Source organism: Schistocerca gregaria, chromosome 8 (genome assembly GCF_023897955.1).
Source record: "Schistocerca gregaria isolate iqSchGreg1 chromosome 8, iqSchGreg1.2, whole genome shotgun sequence".
NCBI classification, from domain to species: domain Eukaryota; kingdom Metazoa; phylum Arthropoda; class Insecta; order Orthoptera; family Acrididae; genus Schistocerca; species Schistocerca gregaria.
In genome coordinates this window covers 410,583,814-410,602,175 of record NC_064927.1, presented here as the reverse complement: position 1 = coordinate 410,602,175, position 18,362 = coordinate 410,583,814, and the positions used below count along the sequence as shown (strand labels likewise).

At 40.4% G+C, this 18,362-nt stretch overlaps 1 protein-coding gene across 1 annotated transcript in view; it reads left to right on the top strand.

Moving 5' to 3' along the window:
• Positions 1-18,362, top strand: part of LOC126284092 (activating signal cointegrator 1 complex subunit 3) — a 223,304-nt gene that overhangs the window by 182,945 nt on the left and 21,997 nt on the right. Inside the window, exons 31-33 of the mRNA XM_049982741.1 lie at positions 1,513-1,649; positions 2,948-3,128; positions 6,386-6,576. Coding sequence (XP_049838698.1) covers positions 1,513-1,649; positions 2,948-3,128; positions 6,386-6,576 — 509 coding nt within the window. The remainder of the gene's footprint in view (positions 1-1,512; positions 1,650-2,947; positions 3,129-6,385; positions 6,577-18,362) is intronic.

Below are 18,362 nucleotides of genomic sequence, written 5' to 3'. Positions count from 1 at the left end.
GAGAGGGTAAGGAGTCATTCCAATCCCGGGAGCGGAAAGACTTACCTTAGGGGGGAAAAAAGGACAGGTACACACACACACACACACACACACACACACACACACACACACACACAAGCAGACATATATAATGCCCCCGGTGTAAAACCTGTTCTATGCACCCTCCCACCCTCATCTACTCCAGTCCTGTAACCCGGAAGGTGTACACGATCAAAGGCAGAGCCACGTGTGAAAGCACCCACGTGATTTACCAACTGTCCTGCCTACACTGTGATGCTTTCTATGTGGGAATGACCAGCAACAAACTGTCCATTCGCATGAATGGACACAGGCAGACAGTGTTTGTTGGTAATGTGGATCACCCTGTGGCTAAACATGCCTTGGTTCACAGCCAGCACATCTTGGCACAGTGTTACACCGGCCGGGTTATCTGGATACTTCCCACCAACACCAACCTATCCAAACTCCGGAGATGGGAACTTGCCCTTCAATATATCCTCTCTTCTCGTTGCCCACCTGGTCTCAATCTCCGCTAATTTCAAGTTTCCGTCACTCATACCTCACCTGTCATTCAACATCATCTTTGCCTCCACACTTCCGCCTCGACTTACATCTCTGCCCATACTCTTTGCCTTTAAATATGTCTGCTTGTGCCTGTGTATGTATGGATAGATATCTGTGTGTGTGTGTGTGTGTGTGTGTGTGTGTGTGTGTATACCTATACTTTTTTCCCCCTAAGGTAAGTCGTTCCGCTCCCGGGATTGGAATGACTCCTTACCCTCTCCCTTAAAACCAACATCCTTTCATCTTTCGTTTTCCTTCCCTTTTTCCTGACGAAGCAGGCGCCGGTTGCGAAAGCTCGAAATTTTGTGTGTGTGTGTGTGTGTGTGTGTGTGTGTGTGTGTGTGTTATTTTATTGTGCCTGTCTACCGGCGCTTTCCCGCTTGGTAAGTCTTGGAACGTAATTGAGTACATTTATGTATCTCTGTCTCCATAGTTATGTGCGTCAACAACCATAAAATTTACATTGTCTGCAGATTGATAAATAAATAAAAGTAACAAATTATAACATCCTGCCTCATGCAGTACTTTTACTGTATGAACAGCAGAACAGTAGTGCACAATAAATATTTTTCTTTCATCATTTTGTAGGGGTTGTCAACAAGAAAAAATTTTACAAAGATTTGAAATTGCATGTAAATTTTCTTGCAAGTTGCCAAGTTCTCTCATTCTCAAATACTGTGTGAATAAATCTGGGAATTTTCACCTCCACCCCTTTGGTAGGTAGGTGATTCTTTCCCTCATAGCAATTGCCACCTGACAGTAAGTACATTTGTACAAAGTTTCATTGAAATTGGTCCAGTGGTTTAGGAGGCTATGTGAAAAATGCGCGCGCGCACACACACACACACACACACACACACACACACACATTTTTTATAATAACTATGTATGTCAGAATATGTCATAATCTGTTGAAATATAATTTGATTTATTTATTTTTAATTTCAGGTTGCTGTTGTCTTAGTTCATGACATTAAGAAGAATTATTACAAGAAGTTCCTATATGAGCCTTTTCCTGTAGAATCCAGCTTACTTGAAGTGCTACCTGACCACATCAATGCTGAGATAGTTGCTGGTACAATTAGGTATGCTTCTTTGAAAGAGGGATGTTTATTACCTCATGCGGTCACAATTACTTTTATATGCAGAATATGAATCATTGTGGGGCTGATAACCGAAGCTGACGTATTTAATAATTCAGTTAATCTAATGGAAATTAAAGTAAAAAAAGACCTACTCACTATATAAATTGTGTGTTTGTGTGTGTGAGAGAGAGAGAGAGAGAGAGAGTGAGAGAGAGAGAGAGAGAGAGAGAGAGAGAGAGAGAGAGTAATAACAGATCTAATGAAATTGTACCATATTAACTTCGTTTCACAGCTTCCTGAGTGCTCATTACAGACCATCCATGCATGTTTGCCATGACAAAAAATTGTCGAACTGCCTATTGGCTTCCGTCTCGGGTTCTCTGGCCAACGTTCATCTGATGATTATACTGACGTTTCACCAGCACGAGCGGCTGGCTTTGACAAAGCTTCACTCTCCATTGCCGGTGGTTAACTGGAGCTGAGCCGCGGCCACAGACTATATGTACCTGGCGCGCCAAAGTCTGAGGGCTTCTCTGCGGTCATGTCCGGTGCGGTTCTCCTCTTGCTACCTGCGACAGTACGGGAAGCCAGGATCAATTTACCTTAAGGCTTTCCTCATTCTTGTTGAAGCTGTTAGCTTGTTCTTGTATTTCTACAGCTGCTCTGAGCAAGCGAGTGTGATAGTGCTTCTCTACAGCCAGAACTTCCATGTTGGCGAATTTTATTACGTGATTGGTCTCACTCAGTGCGTGCTCTGCTAAGGCCGATTTCTCCACTTGCCCCAACCTGCAATGTTGCTTATGCTCTTTGACCCTAGTATTGATTGATCATCCAGTCATTCCAACATAAACTTTTCCGCATGTGCATGGTATACGGTATATTCCTGACATTGCAAGTGGGTCCCTTTTCTCCTTTGCCAGTCTAAGACACACTCTGATATTCCTTGTCAGTTTGAAAATCGCCTTTACACCATGTTTGCGCAATGTACAGCCGATTCTGTCCATCACTCTGGGAATGTATGACAGAAACTACCCCCAAGACCTGCTTGAGCAGCAAATTATTTGTTGGTATAATCAAACAATATACAACGTCCTCCTCAAGAAAGTGAATATTGTAATGGGAAAGAGCTTTTAATAGAGATTTACTCCTTTACTTCCAAGCTACTAGTAATTCAAAACTGTTCGAATAACTTGAGACTTTCAGAGATATTAAAAATACTTGCACGCAGCCATCTATTTTGAGAGTGATGGTGGTATTTCCTATACAGCAAGCAATATTTTTATTTCCTGTTTTTGCAGAACAAAACAGGATGCACTGGACTACCTTACATGGACTTACTTTTTCCGGCGGTTACTTCAGAATCCATCGTATTATAACCTGGAAACATTGGAACCACACAATGTAAACAATTTCTTGTCTGGCCTCGTGCAAAGAGCTCTTATGGTGCTTGCAGATGCCTCTTGTGTCACATTTGAGGAGGTATGTAGCATTTTATCATGTCCTAATGTTTAAATATAAAATTTTAAAGTTGAGCAATTACAACCAAACTTAGCATACAAAATCTTTTAATTCCAGAAAACAGTTACTGGGGAGGGGGGGTTAAGAACCCTTGTCTTCCCTATTTGTAAGTGTCATGCTGCCCATAACTTGGGTATAATTGGGGAAATTACAATGAAATATGTGATTTATTATACATAAAATATACAGTTGGAGTAAGGCATACCTAGCAGCTTGGAGGTTGTGTGTGTGTGTGTGTGTGTGTGTGTGTGTGTGTGTGTGTGTGTGTGTCAGATTTGGGTCACTAGGTTGACTAATAATGGCCCTGATGACAATGAACCACAAGGGATGGGGTTGGCAAAGGGGGCATCACATGTGACTTACTGTCTGGAAAAAATACTGTAAGTTTGGACACCCCTAGCATTTCAGCGGTGGGGGTGGAGTTAGGAGAGGGAAGGGTGTGTCATATGAGCATAGTGTAATTATATTTTTAAAATTCAATTCTTTTGCAATCTAATATTAAATTGGAAACTATGAGTAAGAGGACAGTGCCAGATAATTGGCTACTTTTATATAAAGGTACTGAAAGTAATTGAAGAGGTATTTACTCAACTTTGAGGGTACCTGTGGTCCCTCCGCCACACACCATCAGATGGCTTGCGGAGTATGGATGTAGATGTAGATGTATTAGCAGAACTTTAGTATTTGCCATAGGCACACCATTTAAATTGAAACAGGTCACTTTATTAATACGTTAAGGTAATGATCTGTCACAGGATCGGCAGCGGTGTGCCAAGCTGCACATAAGCGTGATGTGCGGGCTGATCTTCGGCCTGTCTCAGATTTCCTTGGTACTTCTCAGAAGCACTCCGTACAGCACGACATTTCATGTAGCATTGCAGTGTGGCATTTTTCAGTCAACATGACTATCTCCAGTTTGGCAGGATCATGGTGTTGGTGCTGTTTATCCTGTGATATTTGTTCATGGTATAGGAGTAGTTTACAGGTTCAGTGGCTGTTTGCACGAATGGAGGCAGTCTAGCACTCTGTCGTCACAAGTCTTTAAAAAGAATTGAGGATGGCATAAGAGGAGGATAAGAGTTTTCATTATCTATTATGCAATATTGCCAAGTACCCGTTGTTCACATAAAGGTATCGGCAACCCCTCAAACAGCGAAGCATCACGAGTTGGCATATGTATAAGACATATCCTCCCTAGACTTAGTCGATCACAGTGAGGACGACAGGCAGCAGGATAAGCCCCACCAGAGGTCCTTCATGCCCGGGACCTATTTCCTCTGCTGTTTCATGCGTGCAGAAGTGGATCGGCACAGATTCCTCAGCGCCCTGGCTATATTGGGTGGCCCAAGCCACCATGTCAACAGTGTGCTCCATTGGAGCTCTAGGCTAGTTCATGCACTGGCTCTTAGCAGCCCATCAGTCAGAGTGCAGTCGGAAGCGACTTTCCAGAGATATCCCAAAATCTACCTGGTGACCAACTATGCCGAATCTTCATCTCCCACTATGTTCATTTACTGTGTTTTCCAGGCATATACCTGTTAGTGCCTGAGAAGTTATACTACTTTTGCTATAAACCTCTCTGTTGTGGTCGTAAGAAATCCATGTTCTTGTTTACCCGTGCCTTATTATTTATCATCAAGCATATCCCCATGGGAAACACAGCAAACATACAATCGCATAATCGACGCATACCACAGTTTGCTATGGATTGACATTTCATCACAATGCAGCAAGAATTTAAAGATTTAGTTGTTGATGAAAGAGCAAAAAATTACAATAATCGACTGGTGGGATTCAATATTGAGAAGGATTTTACACTAAATTTGCAGGCATGGAGCACATATTATTCTACTGTCAGCTGCAACAGTTTTCGATGCTACTGAATGAAGAGTATGGAGATTTTATATATTACTGGGAAGTATGTTGGTTAAGTCAAAGGACAGCCTGGAATGATTATTTTATTTAAAACCTGTTATTGTTGAATTTATGAAGGAAAAAAGAGAGCAAGAATGAAAATTAGAACATCTGAAATGGATTTCAGGCCTTAAGTTTCAAATGGACTTAGCTGCATGCCACTCACAGTAAGACATTACAAGGTGGGGTGCAACTTACTTCTAATTTGATGGGGATTCATTTCAAAACAATATTGTGTTGCGGAAGGGACTAATTCTGATGAAAGAGATTGCCTGGGACAAATTCTAACAAAAGAGATGTCCATTTCCCTAAGCTCTCTGGTGTTTAGGAAATTTGAGGATTGAAAAATTCATTGGGGTGTGGAAAGAATTACAGGGATGGTTTCCAGACTTACAACTGTTTACAAGAGTGTTTGCCATTTCAGGTGAAAGTGCTCCTGTGTATGTGCAGATGGAATGATTGATCTGCAGTGCAATACCCATTTAAAAAACAAATTCTTTTATGTTAAAACCATCCAGTATGTCAGCATTGTTTTTCTCGGGAAGAGTTGGGTGCAAACATGATAAAGTATTTCGGTGAATGTTATGTTTGTGGCAAACTGAATGTGAAAATCAGTGAAACTGTCCGTCTCTGTCTGTATGCCAACAGTTTACACCAGATAAAAATTGTGCTAAATCTCGGTGTGTAAAAAAAATAAATAAATAATATTGAAATTTTGTTTTTTTGTGATCTGTGTTGTTGAGAAAACTGAAATCAAGCTGTATGCAGTACATAGCCATATAACTGCAACACTGTCCCAGTTTTCCACCTCATCCCCCTCCTCTTTCTTGGACAATGTGGCATGGCCGTGGGGGAAGTGTGCAGCCAGGTGAGAGAGCTATGGCACCTGAGGAAGAGCACTTCTCATGCACCAAATTCTTGGCTGTCCGAGGTCTATCATTTCAGTGTAACTGACTGTTTCTTGATTACAATTTTCTGCAGAATTCATTGCCATTTTGTTTGTTTTAGCTTATAAGTTCTTTTGTGACTTCACGTATTACTGTTAAGTTTTAAGAGCTGTGACATGAACCCTTGATCTAATTCACTGGTTAAATGATGTAAATTATCTCTGATTTGCTAAAATTTATTTCCTGTTCACTCTTAAGAATTGTGTATTGATAGACCTGAGTGCGTTAGCCTGTGCACGGCTACCCTCTCCATTCAGCCACAAGTGATTCCCTAGCATGCTGTACTGATAGTGTGTCTACAATGAAATCTGTGAACAATTTAGCGGTTAATATTTTCTGACAATTCTACCTGTACAGGACCAACGAGGAGTGACGGCAACCTCGATGGGCCGCATCGCCTCCTACTACTACTTGTCATACAAGACGATGCTCCTGCTGAGGGATGAGTTGACCGCAAGCAGCAGCCTGGAGGATGTGTTGCGCATCCTGAGCAATGCATACGAGTATGACCAGATGCCGGTGCGGCACAATGAGGACATTTTGAATGGGCAAGTGTCACATGTCTTCCTAAACATCTAAGCTCAGTAACTTTTGTGTTACATGTAGTATCGGACTTTATAGGTGATAATGCAGAAAATTGACTTATTTTCCACTATGTCACTAACCAGTGCCTTAAGGTATATACTCAGGAAAATAATCCGTTTTTGAAAATATAATGTAATTATATTTTCAAAAATGTGGATATATGTCTGCTTGTGTCTGTATATGTGTGGATGGATAAATGTGTGTGTGTGTGTGTGTGTGTGTGTGTGTGTGTGAGTGCATACCTGTCCCTTTTTCCCCCTAAAGTAAGTCTTTCCACTCCCGGGATTGGAATGACTCCTTACCCTCTCCCTTAAAACCCACATCCTTTCATCTTTCTTTTTCCTTCCCTCTTTCCTGACGAAGCAACCGTGGGTTGCGAAAGCTTGAAATTTTGTGTGTGTGTTTGTGTGTTTTTTTATTGTGCCTATCTACCTGCGCTTTCCCGTTTGGTAAGTCATGGAATCTTTGTCTTTAATATATTTTTCCCATGTGGAATGTTCTTTCTATTTTATTTATAATGTAATTAGGTAGATAAATCTACTCACCAAATGGCAGCATGAGAACATGAGTAAGAAGTTACACAGTTTGCAAGCCTTCAGAACCAATGGTGCCTCCTTCGGGTAGAAGGGTTGAATAGGAAGGAAGAGGGGTGAAAGAAAAGCGCTGGTGAAGTGTAGGAAAAGGGCTAGAATTCAGAAAAGTCATCGAGGTCAGGGGAGACTTACCAGACAGGATGGGAAGGACAGACTGACTCCGAATTTTCGAAACTGTAATACAAACTGCCTGTTGGCTTCTGTCTCAAGTTTTCGGATGACATTTTTTTGCTGATGATTTCTTTTTTAATTTTTTTTTTTTACCAGCACACAAGCTTCACCTTCCATTGCTGATGGCCCACCACCTGCAATATAGGTGCTGGCGAAATGTTGGGAAAATCATCAAACAGACATAGGATGAAGAATCTGGGACAGAAACCAACAGGCAGTTTGTCAACAAGTGGCCACAAAAGCCCTCACAATTTTTTAAACTGTAATACCTTTTATATGTGTGGTCTCCCATCACTGCTTGGTTAGTAGATTTATTATCTATTCAAGACAATATTATGAAAAGGATAGTTGCTACTCAGCATACAGCGGAGATACTGAGTCACAGATGCCGCATGATAAAACTGTCAAACAAGTAAGCTTTCAGACAAAAAGGCTTCCATCAGAATTAGACAACATGTGCACGTTAGGGCACGCACACACGCGCACTAACATATATACTGGCAGTCTAGAATGTGCGAGGGTCACAGTGTGTGTCCACCAGCAAGTAACTTCTGCAAACACTTAAAAAAGAGGTGTTTACGTTAGGAAAAAAGATGTACAAGTTTACTTCTGCAAGTCACTTGGCCAAGTTAATTTCAGGAACTTGCTACAAGTAATTAGAGAAGTGTTTCCACTTCAGCCACATTGCCATGCTTAAATACCAGAGCAGGGGCCACTGTTGTTACATTGTCATTATTAAAAGAAATTGTGATGGAAAACAAAAAGTTAAGAAAAGAAGAAATGCTTGGGTGAAGAAATGGACACAGAGGCATAGAAATTGACATTATCAAGAAATGCTATGGAATGAACTAAAATCAGATGACTTCTCTTGGAATTCTTCTGAGAATGTCACATGAATGTTTTGAGTATCTCTTGTATATGTTGCGACAAGATATTTGAAAACAGAAATTTGGCTACCTATAGCACCAAGAGATCACCATTTAATTACTCTTGAATTTTTATGAAAAGTATTTATTACTATTATTACAAATGGAAAACATTTATATTAACATTTTAAAAAATCACCTATAATTTAAAGCTCCCTGTATTGCCATTCTGGTTTCCTCTCTGGAGGAATGAAGTAATCAGTAAATTCATTTTGCATTTCCCTGGCTGATGGTGGTCAATTATACATGTTTAGGAGTTCCAGTGGTACATTTGTTTCAGCCTAACTGTTATTGTGCTGATCTCCTGTTTGACACTGCCGTTTTCATACTGATATTGAAAACACAAAACCTCTGCAAGTTCAAGAAAAATGTCCAGCAACTGACATCTGCACCAAATATTTGCAGCAAGAGACAAGAAACTGTTTCCACTATCTTACGAAAGCTACTTCTGGAAGTTCAAAAAAACTTTAAATAGCTTTTGCAGGTGACTTGCGGTAGTGACAAATCTTCTCAATCATCTAATCTCTGTAATTTTTGTATTATGTATAACATCAGATTTGGGAGATGAAAAAGTCAAAACATCAACTTACTTTTTTTATTGTTCATCATATTCTTATAGTATCATATTTTGTGTGACTGATATTGAGGAAAATAGTGTTTTTTTGCACAGAAGTGGTCAATAAGGACAATACATGGTATCCACTCACGAACCACATGTAGGCAGCAGTCTCGCAGTACATTTGCTCTGTGAAGTTTCTTGTCAATGATGAGTCACAGTTCAGAAACACTAGTAATATTCACAATTGTAATACCAGAAGGAGAAATGATTTATGCTATCCTTCACGCATCCTTAGTAGTCCCATTGGCTCTTTATACACAGCTCCAAATGTTTCTGGAAGTCTCGGAAGCAAGCATGGAAATTTTTAACTGTAATGCTCATAAGCTTGTTTGTCACAGCCCATTGGATGTCTAAGATATCCTGATGGACCTTTCCTTTCAGTTGCCTTTCCACTCAAGGATGAAATACCCTTCCCCGTTTATCCTACTGCAAGGAATGGGGACACCATTTGTAGCAGGAGTAGGTAGGACACAGGTCCTGGAGTGAAAGGTAGTAGGCACAAAAAATGAAATTTCATTTGTTGAAAAAATTGATCTTCAGCTTTTGAGCAAGGCGCTTGGTTATTAAGAAAACAATGTACAATTTGCATTAGCCACAGTACATAAAAATACATTACAGTTTTCAACTTAATTCAACAGGACCTGGCCAATTGGGGTTCTTAAGTTTCATTTGGCCCCAGCCACCTTTAGAACAAGCGACACAAGCTAACAAGTAATCCAGATTCAGCTGGCCTTTCATTACTAAATAACAACAAAACAGGACTATAATATTCCTCATGGTTCTCAGTAGTGTCACCTAAAAGGATCTTTTATGATTCTGTTACAATTGACACCACCTGTTATATAGAAATAACCACATAAGCCATAGAATCAATCAAATCAGCAGTGGGTGCCGCCATCTACATATGAAAACACTATAATTTGAAGCGGGGTGTAGCTGCCTTAAAAAACTTAACTCAATTTCCCAACTTGAATTGGTAAAAGCCGCATAAATTGCAAACTACATACAATATAAAATAAAATCAGTTTACCAATGGTCAAAAGATTGCACAAACAGACAAAACATTGGGTATAACTTGGTGCTTAGCTGCCTTTAAATTCACAAATTTAATTGGCACTAGCTGTTTAAATTTTCAAACTAAACAAGAAGCCTGCACAAATAGATTAAATTTAAAGTTTAACTCTTCTCTCCTGCACAAATAGATTAAATTTAAAGTTTAACTCTTCTCTCCTGCACAAATAGATTAAATTTAAATTTTTAACTCTTCCCTTAGCCATCTTTAAATTCTCAAATGAATTTATCGTTTTGAATGGACACCAGCCATTTTAACTTCAGAAATACACCAATAAAATTTTTAATCTGGTGCGTGGCCACACATAACACCTTTTTTTTTCCATGGCTCTAGTCGTCACTAAACTAAGCGAGGTAACAATCTTCCTCTGCGGAGACAGGCACTTGGGAGTTTCAATTCAGACCACTAATAAAGCTAATTGTCTAACAGGACTTCTCAGACATAGGCCTCAATTGACACAGCACACACAAACGATATTTGTACTAAGTGGTGCCTTCAGTGCTGACATCACAGCCTGTTACACCTAAGTCCAGCCAGTCAAATGAAATGATATGGGCACTAGCTGCTTGAGACTTAATCAGACATAAGCTTATGACTTGTCAGTGAATAAGCCCCAAATCGTGCAGCATAACTGGTGTAAGGTTTTAAAAGTATTGGGTGATAACAATTTAAACATGGAGGTGTGATTGGAGACAGGACATAAACCATTTTACTGCCACAAATTACTCTAAAACAGCACATATGGCATTACTGCCCAAACATGTTAAAGATGAGAGTAAGAATAATAACAGAGAATATTTCAACTACGCAGCTCTAGCCACTTGCTTACCAACCCATAGTTCATACGCAAAATTTCCTTTGCTAAAATAAATTAAGTGGCCTATGTCAGTTCCAAACATTTAACTTGAAAATATCAGAAGTAACAACCACTGGACTACAACTACAGCCACACAACAGATAGTTTTGAAGGCCTTTAACCACTCTGTGTTTTAGATATTTTTAAGCACACAGTGAGTTTAAGTGCATAGGAAATAACTCCACAGCAGAAAACAGTAATGGGCCAGATGCGCAACACCTGTTAATTTTAGTTGCAATGCTTTATATTTGCCTACTAAGACACAGTCCAGGAGCATACCCCAAGCCTGCCACATTTCTAGCCAAACCTGCACAAGATTCCACATAACCTGAGCCTTTCAGCACTTGGCAACATGAGTCTTATAAAAAATAGTTGATAAATTCTAAAGGAACGGTACTTGATGAAGTTACCAACCATGAATCTAGGAGTAGTAGTTTCTGCTCTGCAGTCCAGAACCTTCAGGATGCCAGCTGTAGTGGCTTATTTCATTCTCACTAAACAGCACTATGCCAGACCCAGCTGCCCGCAATGGCGGTGCACTCGCACCCTCCATGGTCCACAACCCAGCTGCATTGCAGAATGTCATGTGTTGTGTTCTGACTCGTCCACTGCTCACAGTGCTTCTTCATCTCCCTATCATGTGCCACTCTCTTCCTTAAAACGCCATCCTCATGAATTTATGCGTCCTCTAGTTACACAGCCAGCACTCCAACTATCACTGAAGCTAAAGAGCTCTGTGGTGTGCGTCAGCAGAAACAAGAAAAACTCTAAAGGCAAAAGGGCAGGCAAATGTGGCAGATGTGGGAGGCCAATAACAGAGTGTCTGGCCAGATACTTGGTAAAGGAGACGAGGTACTGTCAGAGGTAAAGCTGTGAGGATGGGGCGTGAGTCATGCTTGGGTAGCTCAGTTGGTAGAGCACTTGCCTGCAAAAGGCAAAGGTCCCGAGTTCGAATCTCAGTCTGGCACACAGTTTTAATCTGCCAGGAAGTTTCATATCAGTGCACACTCCGCTGCAGAGTGAAAATCTTGTTCTGGATGACGTCTTTATTCTTGAAGGTTGTCATGTGACTATTTCCAATGCTGGTGATCCAGGACCACACCATTCAGCACTCGGACACATTGTGTGAGTGTCATACTGGTGGCACAAACTTTCATCCCCAGCAGCAATTTTTGACAGAAATGTCGAATCATGCCCGGCTCTATCCATTAGTTCAGCAGAAATTCTTCATCTTTCCTCTTTCTTTTCGTGTGTTAGCATGTGAGGGACGAGCTTCGCATTAAGTTTTTGTTTCCCTAAATCTTTGCGTAAAATCTTATGATACACATCACAATTTAAATTTAAGTTCTTCTGATATCACACACATTAAATGATGGGCTTCTTGCAATAACTGCCTTTCATGCTCCACATTTACATCGGTATGTGCTGGAGGCAGGCAACTAGCTTTGGGGTTGTCTTCCACTGAACCTCTGCCTTCATGAAACCTTTTGTGCCACTCAAAAACACAACTTCGTGAAAGTGCCTTTCCTGCATATACTTGCTTAATCATTATTCAAATTTCACTTGGGGTTTTCTCAAGCTTAACACAGAACTTAATGTTCACTCTTTGTTCCAAATCAGCATCCAGTGTGCCAAAAACCCAAAGAGTGTTTTGCTAAGCACAGTGCTGCCACCTAGTAAGTTGGTGTGGAAAAATAGCCAAGGCCATTTCAAGGACGTGCAAATACCAGGAACATAAAAAAATTGTTCCTTTTTAGTATTTCAAACTCAGAAATAAAACATAAAAAAAACATGTCCTGGAACTTTTCTGACAAGGGGGTATAAAGCACTGTATACGAAGTCTGTTCAAAAAATTGCAGAAAATTCGTAATGTCACACCAGTGGTGTATTGGAGTGAAATGTAGTTGGCATCCCTGCACAAGCCTGTGTTTAATGTGTAACTGCCAGAGTTTCATTGTTGTATGTCTGTTAGTTATTGCTCATTGCAGTATTGAGTAAATGTTGTCACATAATTTGTGAATTTTGAGATGGCAGAGTTAGAGGAGCAACTCGTCTGCATTAAATTTTGCATGTAACTCGGGCAGACCTATACAGACACACACCAAATGATGCAGGAAGCCTACAGTGATAAGTGCTTAAGCCATATGTGATGCTAGCAAATGGTTTAAAAATGATCAGACGGAAGTTAAAGATGACCCTTGTTCAGGACTCCCTTCAACATCTTCGGATGATGCTCATGCCAGGAATGTTGAGGAAATTGTATGTGCCAATCAAAGACTGACTGACTGAGAGATTGCAGAAGAATGTAAAAATAGCATCACATCCTGAAATCCAGACGGAGCATTTGGGAATGCATCATGTTGCCACAAAATTCATCCCATGGCTAATGAGCCAAGCATCACAATTTATAGAGAGCTTTTGGATCATGCACATATGAACAAGATGTTTCTTTAGAGAATCATAACTGATGATGACATGTGGGTCTATAGTTATGATGATGAGACAAAGGTTCAATCTTCACAGTGGATCAGGGAAGGTTCTCCAAGACCAAAAAAAGGTTGTCAGGTCAGATCAAATGTCAAAGCCATGCTGATCCGTTTTCTTTGAGTTTAAAGGATTAGCTCATCATAAATTCATGCCACAGGGACAAACTGTTAATCAGTGTTAGTATCGGGACATGTTGCAATGCCTGTGAGAAAATTTTATACGGATATGGCCTGGAATGTGGCACGACAGTTCACGGCTCTTGCATCACTATATTGCACCCACACATTTATCTCTGTTCGTGCATGACTATTGCACAAAAAATTAAATTACTGTGTTGCCTTATCCTCCAAACTCTCCTGACCTGGCCCCTGGCGACATTTTTTTTTATTTCCAAAATTGAAAACCCTGTTGAAAGGAGAAAGATTCACAATGGTAGATGAGATAAAAGGAAATGGTCAGACATTTCCATATTTTCCTCTCAGACGATGTATTGTAATTGTAAAACTAGCGTATTCCAAACCATAGTGAGAGGTCACTATTATGATCAATAGATCATACAAATAATGAAACAATACAAAACATTACCTCACATTGAAAATTCAGATATAGAAAAATGCTTCCCAGTTTTGTGTGTTTTTCAAAGCCAGCTGAATTGTGTTTTGTAGGATCCATGCCTTGCATCCAGTAGAAATTTTTTTATACTGCATTGAACATACGGTAAGAGTACACAACAGCTATCAGCACATGAAGAAGCTGGCTGGGTCATTTATTGAAATACCAAGTGAAAATGGGGATAACAACTCAACAGACCACCTGAAAGCACACGATTAATCAGCCACAGTGAGGAAACCTGAGATATTGCAGTAATTACAGTGTTTTTTGGCCTAAAATGGCCAACTTCAGATTCTACAGTAGAGGAAAGGAAACCTTAAATTAGACCTGAAACAAGTACAAGTAATGTCACAAGGTCTACCTGTGTGCTGAGTAAAGTGCGTGTGTTCATAGCAGTGGGCAGCACTTGGCGAACAAATGGTCATGCGTTGTCAACTAAACAAATCTTCACCCATGAAAACCATAAATTATAACAATTATTATAATAATATTTCAATCAGTTGCTCATAAAATATAAAAGTAGAATACAGGTCACTAAAACAGGAAAACCTATTTAAAACAAAGTGAGATCTTTACAGTAAAAGAAACAGAGTAGCAGTCCTTAATGTCACCTTGAATGATAGTGTTGCACTTCAGGGTGCTAGACACCACTGTATATAAGTTTAGGAGAAATGACACAGAATGGATGACCATGGCCGTTCCCTGTCACAGTTCTCTGGTGCAGCCTGGATGGCACATTATGGGACTTGTTCGCAGGGAGGCTGCACTTGCACCTCCTAACAACTGCCCAGCTAATGTAAATGCCCCACAGCCAGAGGAAGTGTTCCAGGGAAGGGCCCTGGTCATCTATTCTGTGTCATCTCACCTAAGCTTATGTGCAGTGCTGTAGACATCTAGCAACTTGAAGTGCAGCATCATCAGCCTTCGAAAATATGTACTGTAAGGACTGCTACCATGTCTCTTTTATTGCAGAGACATCACTTTGTTTTACTGTTTTAAGGACCTGTATTCTACTTTTATATTTTATGAGTAAGTGATTGCAATAGTGTTGTTATAATTGTTGTATTTTATGGTTTTCAAAAATGTAGATTGTCTTATAGAGGGCACATGCATTTAGTGTGAAGAGTAGGGAAGGAAGCACATGTAGTTGTATGTTTATAATTTCCTGATTTCCAATATTATGTTTGGTTGATAATGTATGAACATTTGTTCACTGAATGCGAGCCGTAGCTATGAACCATATATATACAATGAAGAGCCAAAGAAACTGATACACCTGCCTAATATTGTGTAGGTCCCCCACGAGTATGCACATGTGCTGCAACACGATGTGGCATGGACTAAGCTAATGTCTGAAGTAGTGCTGGAGGGAACTGACACCATGAATCCTGCAGGGCTGTCCATAAATCCATAAGAGTACGAGGGGGTGGAGATCTCTTCTGAACAGCACATTGCAAGATATCCCAGATATGCTCAATAATATTGATGTCTGGAGAGTTTGGTGACCAGCAGAAGTGTTTGAACACAGGAGACTGTTCCTGGATCTGCACTGTAGCAATCTGGATGCGAGGGACCATTTTCCAGCTTAAATTGCCTAAGTTCATCAGAATGCACAATGGACATGAATGGATACAGGTGATCAGATAGGATACTTACATACGTGTCACCTGCCAGAGTCATATGTAGATATATCAGGGGTCCCATATCACTCCAACTGCACGTCCCCTCCACACCATTACAGAGCCTCCATTGGCTTCAACAGTCCCCTGCTGACATGCAGGGTCCATGGATCATGAGGTTGTCTCCATACCTATACATATCCATCTGCTCGATACAATTTGAAATGAGACTTGTCCGTCCAGGCAACATGTTTCCAGTCATCAATGGTCCAATGTTGGTGTTGACGGGCCGAGGTGAGGCATAAACCTTTATGTCATGCAGTCGTCAAGGGTACACAAGTGGACCTTCGGCTCTGAAAGCCCATATCAATGATGTTTCGTTGAATGGTTTGCACGCTGATACTTGTTGATGGCCCAGCACTGAAATCTGCAGCAATTTGTGGGAGGGTTGCACTTCTGTCACCTTGAATGATTTTCTTCGTTAGTCCTGTTGTTGCAGGATCTTTTTCAGCCACAGTGATGTCGGAGTTTTGATGTTTTACCGAATTCCTGATACTCATAGTACATTCATGAAATTGTCGTATGGGAAAATCCCCACTTCATTGCTGCCTCAGAGATACTGTCTCTCGTTGCTCGTGCACTGACTATAACACCATGTTCAGACTCACTCCCATCTTGATAACCTGCCATTGTAGCAGCAGTAACTGATCTAAAAACTGCACCAGACACTTGTTCACTGAGATAGGCATTGTCGATTGCAGTTCCATATTCTGCCTGTTTATATATCTCTGTGTTTGAATACACATGCCTCTACCAGTTACTTTGGCATTTTGATGTATGTTATTTTCATTTCACACAGCTCACAACTAGACCTAGTGAAAATGTTCAAACTTGTTTTAAGTCTAAATAAATGCCTTTCTGTAGTGTAGCATCTGAAGATGGCCATTTTAGGCTGAAACCAGTTATGGCTGTGTAATAGGAAAGTGAATGTGTCAAAAAAAGAAAAACTTATTATAAGTCAGTCACTGCCTCGCTGCTTCCTTAAACAGAATGTTGTTTTCTCTGAAAATTCAGTTCCCCCCCATCCCCCCACCCTAAGATAGTACTTCATTACATATCACTGCATTATCTGCAAAAAGTCTGATGTTACCATTAATAAAATCTGTAGTGTATTGTAACTATCACTTACATGTTGATGACATCCAGTTGTAACTTAGTATTGTCTTAAGAACATTGCAATAGATTAATGACCGAAAGCACTTTCCCTCGTTTAGTAACAAACTTCAGAAATTGCTGAGGAACAGGAGATCATTGGACTCAAGTGTGTTTGTTGCATCTTGATTCAGAAAGAATGCAGAAATGTTGACACTAAAGTTAGTAGAAGTTTGGGTTTCTATTGAAAGACTTACATGCAAAGCATATAATAACTTCCACCATCACACATTACTGAAAAATCGTGCCACGAATCCAAGAATGTTCTGTTCCATGTGTGGGAATGTGGAAGAGTGCCTGACGAGTTGTTGCAGCCATCAGCATACTGTTCACGGTGGAGCAAGAACAGGATGGATGTCTTCCAGTTTGAAACATTCTAATAGAAAGAAATGCAGACAGTACCCTTAGGCATGCAGTCCACAGAAATAAAACCGAGGCAGATCTGTACCTATATGCATTGAGGTGTCATCATCCTGCACACTGGTACACTGTTCCAAGAACTGTTGTTCAAACGGCACATTCTATTTGTGACCCACAGGGAAGGTGTAGAGAAAAAGAAATTTACTTTTATCCCATGTTCTGGGCCTCCTTCAGCCAAACTGGAGAGAATCTTTAGAAAAAACAACATCAAAGCCATCTTTTGACCACCACAAAAAATGAAAATTGTGTTTGGCTCAGTAAAAGACAAACTGCAGTTGCAAATATCCAGACAATATAGTGTAGCATACTGTGTGACTGTGGCTCCAGTACGTTGGGCAAACAGAGCACGTTATCTCTCAATGCTGCATGGAATACTTTCAGGGCACACATCTGAGCATAAAGATACATCAGCAGCAGCATCAACGAAGGAACTTGAGAGAACAAAAAATGTTATGCTGAGCTAGTGGCTTTTGGGAGAGCATCAGTAAAGACTCAATTGATATAAGGTGCAATGACAATCTCATCAATAGTATTGAGGGTTATCAGTTAAATGTGTCATGGAGCATTGCACGAGCAGATATATAGAGACCACGCCTAGCAATTAATGCTTAGCTTGTCGGGGCAAGACTGAAAGCAATGAAAGTTGAATGGTGGTCTGCCCTCCCCCCATGAGCAACCCATGTTCCAGGAGGAAAAAGAGGGAGCGGGAAGAGGCAGCTGCTACTTTTTTTTTAAGTGAGTGAGTGTGTGTGTGTGTGTGTGTGTGTGTGTGTGTGTGTGTGTGTGTGTGTGGTGCCCATGTTATGTTGTTATCTTGACACTCCGCCAGATGATAAGAATGACAGTCATTGAAATGTCGTGGAATTTCAACACGGCCACCTGGATGGAAGCCTGAGAAGATTTCACCCCCATTATAAGCCATGGAAGTCTACATTCAGATGTAACAGTCATATTACGGATAAAATAACAACATTTATTCATTACTGTGTCTGTTACTATTATTGTTGTTGTTGATGATGTTGTTGTTGTATAGTGCTCATATGCAATGCATATTGTAAAGTTAATTCAGCAAGAATGTCTGATCATATGTAAGAGATGGCCTCAATTCTGTAATCCTGGCAGATGAAATAAGTGAATAAATATACTCAACATTGAATTAAAT